Below are 10,443 nucleotides of genomic sequence, written 5' to 3' on the forward strand. Positions count from 1 at the left end.
GTTGAACCATTTCGCATGCCCCAGTGGAAACAACGACATTGTAATCAGTACTCAGGATTATAATTCCCTAATCACGGTGGACGAGAGATCCATAATGGTTACCGTTGATGCCGGGGTAATGGTGCAGAACAATGTGGATATACTCGCAGCAAAGGGGCTTGCGATGCCCCATACGACTGACTAGGATGGCTTATCCATGGCCGGGATCATTTGTACGATGACTCATGGGAGCGGTGTGTGGGGAAAAGGCAGTGGGCATCAATATTGTGGCTCTTGCGCTTGTAGATGATGGATACACAAAGATCATTCACTTGACAGAGAAAGACGAGGGAATCAAAGCTGCAAGGGTATCACTGGGAGTCTTGGGAGCCATTTCTCAGGTGATGTTTGCTATGGAGAAGATTTTCAAGCGTTTGGTAACCCTGAAGGTCAAAGAAGACTTGGATCTGGAAAATTCGTTTGTAGATTTTGCTAAATCGCATGAGTTTGGGTTACTAAATTGGTACCCTTCATTCTATAAAGTAGTCTACACCAGATAGGACAGAGTGCCCCTTGACGTTCCAGGGAACGGGAAAGTGGCCCCAATTGGCTTTCAACCAGCGACGGTGAAGAGTGTTGTAGAGAACAGGGCAATAGGTAAGTTATTTTTAATTTTCATTTATTAAATTAGTCTAGGTTCTAGATTTTCGTCTGATGTAACTTTGTGCAGAGGAATTGAATAATGTGAAGATAAATGCGAGTAATCTCTACAAGGTTGTCAGGACACAGGTGGAGCAGGGCATTAATACAGGGAATTGATATCTGAACGGTGAGCAAACTTTTAGAGGCTTTCCTGTGGTGGGCTATAATCAACTTATGCAGAGTTCCTCGGGTTGCCAGATCAATGCCCACAATAAGGAGAACGATCTATGTCTCTGGAAGGCAAAGGAATTAAAAAGCAACGACATTATTTGCAATTGGGACATGGAAGTGAAGGGCGGTTTCTATTATCATACTTCCATTGCAATCCCTCTGTCAAGAATAATGGAAGCCAAGCAGCTTCGTGACATGGATCCAAGTGCATTGTGTGTAATGCCCTGCCAGGAACGCTAAAGGAAAAACAACAAACTAGGCAGCTAAAGGATGAAATGATTTTTTTAAAAAAAGTTTAAGTGCATTAATCATAACAATTACACATTTAATAACACATCGGAAGTCTAACACATGATTTCCTAAGGGTTACCAACAAAGTTTAATTCATAGATTATATTAACACCATAGTTAATCCAATTGTCCATTTAATTAGGTAAATTAAATGCGTAAGATTAAAACTACACATACATCTAAATTCTAAAATGAAAGAATCAAAGTATTCCATGCATTCAATTTATCCGTAAATCATTTATACATAAGATCAAGCAACTGAATTAACATACATTCCACTGACATAATATTACAATATCCATAAATACATGGCTTCCAATAATACCATGGATTACAAAGTTACAATGTCAAAGTTACATAAAAGTCTAATACAATGACCACAAGGTCTCAACTGAACAAAGATCACAAACATGAGCTGGTACATGAACCAGGAACCAAGAAACACTAGTGAAGCCTTTCCTCGCCCGAGATACAATCCAAAACAACCAATGGGAAGTGGCACTACCACCCGATCATGTGATCCTGAAATGGAACCACCCCACCATGCTAGGAGATAGTAGAAAACCCTCAAGCAAGCAAAATAAGACAAGTATGAAAGAACTACATGACTCCACAAACATCCATGTGACTCAACTCACAAACACTAGTGACTCTAAGGAGAGAGTGTCATCGCATAGCTTAAGATGGATACCATGGTACAACCTCCATAGGTCCCGGCTCACTGTCCTGGTAACCTCTCTCGGACTTTCGGTTCCAACTAAGTCTCATGCGGACCCTACCAATCCTTTCATGAAGACAAAGTGGTAAGTTTGCCATTCCAGGCCTTCTCGCAACATTATGAGCCCTGTACTAGCACTCACATATGCACGAGGTACATTATCTTAATTAATATTTATTCTACCCACCCCCTAATCAATTATTAGGTTATCACTTTTTAACTGACTTTCGACAGGTTATCTTGCCATCCACTTCGGGCGCGGCCCCTGCTCGAAAGCCACTCTCTCTCATAGGACACTAACATGAAAGGTCTCTCTATGAGAACTCTATGGTGAAACAGACAGCCATAACTAATCCTGACAAATCACAGGTGAAAGATACACAACCACTAACCCAGGATTGACCATTTAGAATAAAACACACAATGGCTCACATCAACAAGGTTATACAACAACACCTAACCAAGAAGATAAAATAACATATGGCATAATGACAACTCAACCAGAATTGCAACAAAATTAAGCTTGACTGCAAACACCATTTACACAAGATCCTAATACAAGCAATCTTTTCTTAAAACAACCAAAAGCATAAATAACTTGTAATTAAAGATTTTCCAGACAATAAGAAAATACAACTATTTTAATACAAAGAAATCAATCTGTCATTTGTCCAATAAAGTTAAATAAAATCACATAAAAATTAACCTCCTAATTATATGTTCATGATTAATTTACAAATAAATCCGATTAGATTATATCAATAATCTAAATTAAATTCCAAATTCCAAATTATATATAATAATATAATATAATTACATAAATATATATATTCTACAAATATAATATTATATAATTATATCACATTACAATATATAATAAAAAGAAGATTTAATTTTGAAATATCTTTCATTTCCAAAATAACATAATTAAAACCACAAAAAATACTATATACATATATATAATATTATTTTTTATTTTTTATTTTTTTTAAATTTAATTTTTAATTTTAAAATTTTTTTTTTAAATTTTTTTAATTTAATTTTTTTTTAATTTAATTTTTTTTTAAAATTCCAATAACCTAAAAAAATATTAAATTTATTTCCAGGGAATCTAATTAATACAGATTTTCTCCAAAATACTAAAATAAAACAATTTCCCCATAACTTTTAATAACCCAATAAATTTAATTAAAATTAAATTCATTACCATAGTAACTAAATAATTACTCAGAGATGTACAAATATTGACAGAACAACCAAGCAAAATATCAAAACAACAACCAAACAAGAGGGAATATTTTCTTTGGTAAATCCCATTTCTCCCAAATCTTGCAATTTTCATGCACAATAAAAATCATGGCAAAATTTGCCATATTAAATTTTCCCAATTTTCTCAAAATTTTAATCTACAAACACCCAGGAAATAACTTCTTTCCATAAACTAGAAATTCACTTCATGAATGGACTTTAGCCAAGAATAAGAAATAATCAAACATGATTTTAGATTTGACAAATATTTTAACACACACAACATTCAGAAAAATAAAAGGAATAGAAATATTTTCTTAAAACAAACAATCAAAAGAAGCCACCCAACCTGGTATAGCTTTCCTGGAAGAAATTTGTAGAAGAGAACCAATCCTTCAACAAGCTTCCAAATAAATTTCTCTTCACCTAATTCCCTGACCTGTTTCCTATGTCTCTCTAAAATAAAGACTTATTCCCCTTTTTAAACTAAAATTCTAGGTTGAATATATTTTTCCCAAAAACCTAAATTTAGTAATAAAATCAATTGTATTTTCTTTTCTAATTTTCTAACAAAGGATGAGTGAACATGCAATAATTTAAAAAAATCATTTTTCTTTCTTTTATTTTCTCATGCAAATTAATTAATTTTCTAAATAAATAAATTAAAGCAATACTTCAATTTTAATTAATTCTTTTATTCATTTATTTATTCTTTTATTTATTTAAAATTCTAGGAAATAATAAATGAAATTAATCTAATTTATTTTTTCACTAAAATTTAAATAAAATATATTTCTAATATCATGCAACTTGCAACTTAATTTAATAACTTGTTTTAATTAATTAAATTTATAATCTCAATGCATACATAATTCAACTATGAGATAACTCCATAAACTTAATTAATTAATTAAATCCACTAAAAAACACAAACTGAACAAACCTCAAGAAAATACTCATAAAAAGATCAAACAACAAAATACGAAGGTCGAACAAACTGACAGGACAACCAACTGACGACACTCACATGAGTGTAACCAAGTAAAATAGGGTCAACTACTATCTCCTCCACTTCCATCAGAAAATATAAGGCACACTCAGAACTGTGAAGCCAGGTGGAGATGATGCCCCGTACCTACTTGGTACTTGTACCTGCAATATCCTGCATCACTGAACCACACATGCATATATACAATATAGAAAACACAGCATACACACCGATGAAGGAGAATCACGATGTTCCTTGTCTCACCAAAATGAGTGAAGGAAAATCATCCCCTTGCATCCAATACACTTGTAGACACACAACATATAATTACACATTGCATAGATAAAATAAAGTGTCAGCACATAGCAATAATCTATAAAATGCCATAAATCACAAGTACTGAATTACTGCAAATAAATTATGCATCTCATATCCAAATAAAGCATGTAATAATGTCATATAAGTTTGAATAACACATCATGGTAATGTATCCATTGAAAACAAACAATAATAAAATATGAGTCTAATAAGTTCAAATGAGGAAGGGTACTACATTGTGCACCTTCGGTTCGTATCTGGGAGTGGAATTTCAATATTTTAAGAAGTCTACTGATTACTTATCCCATAAGGAAGACAACATTGTTATTGAGTTTATGTACTTCTATTACCGAGAACCATGAATGCCGTGGTGGAATGGGCATGCAATTGATGAGATTGAATAGATGCTTTTGCAGAACTACAGAGGAGTGCCGCACTGGGGGAAGAATCAGGTGTATACTTTCAAGGGAGCAGCCAAACAAACTATGAATCTGGGCAAACTTTTGGAGGTAAAGAAGCAGCTGGACCCAAAAGGGTATTTCTCTAGTGAGTGGTCGGATGGAGTGCTAGGATCAGTAAAGGGGTACAAATATGGTGAGATGGGCGTGCTTTAGATGGGCTATGTGTTTGCAAGGAAGATGGTCATTGTGCTTCGGACAAAGGATTCATGTGCAGAGTCGGTAAAATCTGGAAGAATGCTCATGTTTGCATACAAGTGTGATGTAGTAAGAAATTGAATCTTATTGGCACGGAATTTATCTAAATAAGTTCAAGAAGAAATGATGCCGCACTATTTTTATGTACTATTTTGGTATACTAGATGGTCTTAACTAAACTAGGCTCTGTGATGAGGTTAGATATCATCTACAAGCTCAATTTTTGTCTTCTTGTAAATATTTTCCTGGATCAAATAGGAACCCTTAATAAATATAATACTTCTTATTATTGCTTGGACAAACAATATTTGAACATAACTACTTTGACTTGCTTTTAAAAAGAACTCCTAAATTTCTTATTTCAATTGAACATTACCTTTCGAAGTATATATATATATATCTATGAAACATTTCTTCTGGAATGCACATTTTAATTTATTGTCATTTCTGAATTATTAAAAAAGTTCTTTACAATTTGAAATGATAGAAATTTATTTATTTTTATTACTTTTATTATGTTTTTTTGGAGAATATTTTAGTATATTATATACTGATAAATGGTGTAATGTCTTGTAAAGTTGGACTCATCTCTAAACACACAAATTTTCCTATATTTATTTCTTTTATCTTTTCTATACTTGTGCATATTCCAATATAGTCACCAAGATTGTCTATTTATCATACTTATCCATACAACTATTCAAAGTATAATTGTTTACCTATTCATGCAATATTTTGCAATTAATAAGTTGACCTTGTGATTGTAGACTTTACCCCTACCTTTTTAAAATTTGTATTCAAGGCTTAGTCTACTATTGCTGATTATTTTCCTTCCATGAATTGATTATATACATGTTTAAATGATTTGATACAACATTCTTGTATTTGAAGGCATTAATTTCAATTCATTTATCTCCCTCTCTTTGAATGTCTAATGAGAAATTAAAGGAAAAACATGTCTAATTAGTGCAATTAAGAGAATTAAAATATGTATTTTATTGTTGGAACTATTTTAATGTTGAACATGTAGCAATTGAATGCTTTGAAAATCAAATTTTCCTAATGTAATTTTGGATGGCGGAGTGATATAAGTCCTCATGAAATGTTTATGGGCTTAAGACTAGTGTAAGTCACTAGAGGAGAGGATTACTTAGGATGGAAAGAAGAAAAAAAGGAATGAAGATGTGATAAGAAGAAAGTGGAGAAAAATGAAAATATGAGGGGGGTATACAAGATTTCCCTAGTGAAGGAAATGAAACTTGGAAATCAAGTAGCTCTCAATTAGATAGAGAGAAATCCTTAATCTTTTAGCTATGTCATTAACTAATAGTATGAAAGGCTCAATTTTAAGAAATAAAAGAGATCAATCCCTATTCCTTTGAAGAATATTTTCTATTAGATGATAGAAATTTTAGTGATAATGACTAATATTGATTTTGCTTCACTTGAAAGAGGAAAGAAAAAAAAATCTTTAATAAGCATGGTATTGAGATTACATTTGAAGCAAAATTGATTTTTTGTTATCTTTAAATAATATATAAATGGCTTTATTTGTTTAAATATAATTTTTTTTTATAACAGGCATTCCATGTAGTATTTAATCACTATTATTTTATATTTTTTATTAAGACAAGATGGTTTTTTGACAGCCCAAACCTTGTTACAAAGTAATGAGGTTACAAAAGGGGTAATTAACTAAATCAAAAGGGACCAAAATAGTGGAACCAACAAATACAAAGGATAATACTTTGAAAAGAAACAAAATTGAATTATGAAAAGAAACAAAACCAACATTATCGATAGGACAACTATTATTGAAAATTTTAATTTATGGGAGGATCGCCTAATGGTTATTCATCTCTTTTGTACCCATAAAGGCCTCCATATGAAGGTGACTTCAAACAAGGCTCCTACCTTTGCTCAAAGGTATCTTCATTCAAGGTACCTTGGAATGAAGGTGCTATGTTAGAACTATCCACCCCCTCTAAATTTCTTAATATTTTTCTCTTTGGAAGTTTGAGTTGATTGTACAATTGGAATCAAATTGAAAAACCAAGTTAAAGGATTATAGCCCTCGAAATGAGCTTTCCAACAAGTATAATTGTAATGTTATTTTGTTTTATTATGATTTTTTTACTAAACATAGATTTTTCACTAAACATTAAGTTCTCTATTCTACACATGTGGTAAAATAGTAAATTACTAGTTTTTAAAAAAAAATATCTACATAAATTAGGGATTGATGTCCTTATTCTAACAAAAAAGCTAAATTTTGATACATACAAAACAAGTTATGCATGATGTCATATGCGTATGTCTAAATTATAATTGTCTTGACTTCAAAAATTATTTAAAAAAATATTTAGCAAAAGGTTATGAAACCAAATGCAAGTGTTAGATATTTGTGTTTCAAATACTTGCATTTGGTTTCAAATCTAAATTCAAAAAATTTAGAATTTTATCCTTTGTAGAAAAAAGTTATGCACAACATCATAAATGTCTCTTTTTTGAAAATGTTGTTTACTATGAAAATCTAGTTATTCAAAGGCATGTAAAAAAAAAAACCATTTAATTCCAGTTTTTTAAAGAAAATATATTAAGAATCTAGAAATAAAATCTCACAAATCTCTAATTCACAACATCTTAAAGTTCTGATGATGGAGGAGGACGATGATGATCAATAGAAGGCATTGAAGTAGAATGTTGGCAGGGTCGAGCGAGAATGGAATATGATAAAGAATAAGTAATGGCCTCTTTGGTTTTTTCCTATTTTTATCTTTTGGTTATGTTTTGGTTCAAATGGTTACTGGGGGTCTGAGTGCCCAATTTGACAGACTTAATGTTAATTAATTTTTCTAAGAGTGACTCAGGTTTGGTTGATATGGATAATCCTGGTCACAACATTAATATCATAGCTTCTATCTATAGTTATTATGATACTTATGCTATTAACATGGGGTATGATACTAGCATCCGTAGAAATAGTTTCAGGGGTAGGAAAATTTTTGATCATTTTTTATTAGTTTTGGTTCCTTTTTGCTAGTTGTTTAACAGTTGGTGTTTGGAATATGATGTAACTCTACTTCTCTTTCGGTCAGGGCCATCTCCTTGCTAATCTAATAAAAAACATCTTAAAGTTCCTAATTGTTTAGCTGCTATAGGTGTCAAAAAGTGAAGATTTAGTTCCAAATGTTGATTTCAATGTCATTTTTGACAAAAAATGTGACCCTTTAATGTGGTATCACCCTTTCGTGGTTTTTTTAGCATTTAGTGGTCTTTGAGTATCATTTTAAGTGATCTTCAAGCATAGTTATGTTGATTTCTAGTTTTCTTGAGTTCTAGGAATGTGTTAAAGTGGTATGATGATGTTAATATAATTATAAATTAGATTTATAAGTTGGTATTTCAATTTGGAATTCAAAATATTTTTGTTTATGACATTTGAAATAATTAGGTGTAAGTTATATTTGTCATATTTTGTGACTTTTGTGTAAAATTTTGGTGTTGAAAAATCAATCATTTGCTATTGTTTTAGATCTAATTTTGACTTGATTATTTCCAACCGAAAATTAAAAAACTCATTTAACTGGTGTTCTATGAAGTTTCATTCCTTTTGGTTTTCTTATTGTGCAAGACTAGCTAACTAGTTTTGGTGTCTTTGGGAGTATTTTGATATAATTTGTAAATTCTTTTTAATATTAGAAAATAATTCTAATTTTTGAGTTGAGGATATTAAATTATTTATTTCCTCATTATAAATAATATTTCAAACTCCTCAGAGAATAATAAAATAATTACATATGCCTTGGGCATCCCCACATGGGCATTTGATTTACTTAACTTCGGAGATTCATACATAAAATAAGTAAAATTAGAATATAAATGTTGAATAAAACATTTAATTCTAATAACTAGTGACTTATGAACTCTCCACTATATCACACTTGTAGCTAGTTCAATAAAAAATAGGAGGTATTTTATACAATATATATATATATATATAATTCTTGAGTTAAACTCATTATCTCATATATCATAAGTAGTGGTTCACACAAAACCATCTCTTATAATCATGAATAAACTATTAGTACTTATTGCATCTAGATGATGCTAATAGAGGTGAAATATTGGGTCTTATTAGGAGTGTACCCATACTAATATTACTTTAACTCAAGAATAATTTACCATGGAGTTTTATTGTATATCAAGCTCACCATGACTGCTACCACATTTTCAATCATATAGAAGAATTTTTTTAACTTATCAACCATTCATTATAGAGCCACTTCAATGAAATGGAAAGTATGAGGTATTTTAATAGAATATAATTGTGATGGTTTATTAGGAAGTTTCATAGATTTTTGAGTTATCATTGAACTATATTTTATAGTAGTGGTTCACTCATCTTGAATGAGCATGAAATGCCCATTTATGATTCATTTCTTCTAGTTGATGATCAAATATTTCAAATAAATCATTGTTAGTATTTATGATTTCTTTCTCCTTAGGTTCTTCATATTTGTTATATTTAGTTTTATTTTACACTTCTATAGTACATTTATTTTGTATAATTCTAATATTAGATTGATAACTTACTTTCTAGTGAATATATGGATGAGAATTGAAATCTATTTGTCATTATAATTTTTAAGTAGGACTGATAACTCTATGAAATGTTAAAATATTTACAGTCTAGGAAATTTAACTTTACTAACTATGTAGTTAATCCAAAATATGGAGAGCATATGTGGTGGATGTGGAGGTTGTGTTAGGGTTTCAAAGGATCTAGGTAAGGTGGATGAAGATGGATACCCAGATTATGATGGGTCTATTCATGTTAAGATGGTTTGGCTCTAGCCTCTTGGAGTAACCCTTTTCCTCTTGTAGGCTGTGAAATTTTCTATTTTCCATATGTTGGGTTTGGGGATTTTCTCCAATTTCCCTCCATTGTGGCTAGTGATGGGTGGATTTGTTCCAACTCTCCCAGATTTGGTGTGGTTGGGGCTTGTGCCTATTTTATTGGCCAATTCTTGATGGTCTATTGTATTTGAGATTTCCTAATTTTCTTGTGATCATGTGTGCTTCTCATACTTTATTCTTCTGAGAAGGGTTGGGGTTATTATTTATGATTAAGATAAACAACTTTTATAGGGACCCGAAACCCAAATCCATCTACAAAATAAACAGAGTTAACCAAAAGCTAACCAATTTCTAATCAATAACAAAAATAGGAGGCACACCCCAACAAGTCAAACCACAAAAAACACAACGAAAATAAGAAACACCAGCCAAAAACAACTAATTAAGAGCTTTCAAAACCTCAACATTCTTCTAGATCGCTCTGTTATTGATCTCTTGGAGTTATTCCATGA

At 31.2% G+C, this 10,443-nt stretch overlaps 1 protein-coding gene across 1 annotated transcript; it reads left to right on the forward strand.

Annotated features, from left to right (window-relative positions):
- Positions 1-224: 224 nt before the first annotated feature.
- On the forward strand, positions 225-5,029 carry LOC131030008 (L-gulonolactone oxidase 3-like). Its single transcript, XM_057960687.2, has 4 exons — positions 225-457; positions 565-636; positions 825-1,068; positions 4,832-5,029. Exons 1-4 carry the CDS (start codon positions 225-227, stop codon positions 5,027-5,029), a joined length of 747 nt encoding a protein of 248 aa, XP_057816670.2.
- The last annotated feature ends 5,414 nt before the right edge of the window (positions 5,030-10,443 follow it).

The sequence above is a fragment of the Cryptomeria japonica genome, chromosome 7 (assembly GCF_030272615.1).
Source record: "Cryptomeria japonica chromosome 7, Sugi_1.0, whole genome shotgun sequence".
NCBI classification, from domain to species: Eukaryota; Viridiplantae; Streptophyta; class Pinopsida; order Cupressales; family Cupressaceae; genus Cryptomeria; species Cryptomeria japonica.

Excerpts from the sequence above, each read along its gene's own strand:
- LOC131030008 (XM_057960687.2), top strand. The coding sequence starts at position 225 with ATGGGAGCGGTGTGTGGGGAAAAGGCAGTGGGCATCAATATTGTGGCT. Across the intron at positions 458-564 it reads GACTTGGATCTGGAAAATTC|GGAACGGGAAAGTGGCCCCA; the intron begins GTTTGTAGATTT and ends TTGACGTTCCAG. Across the intron at positions 637-824 it reads TGTAGAGAACAGGGCAATAG|AGGCTTTCCTGTGGTGGGCT; the intron begins GTAAGTTATTTT and ends GCAAACTTTTAG.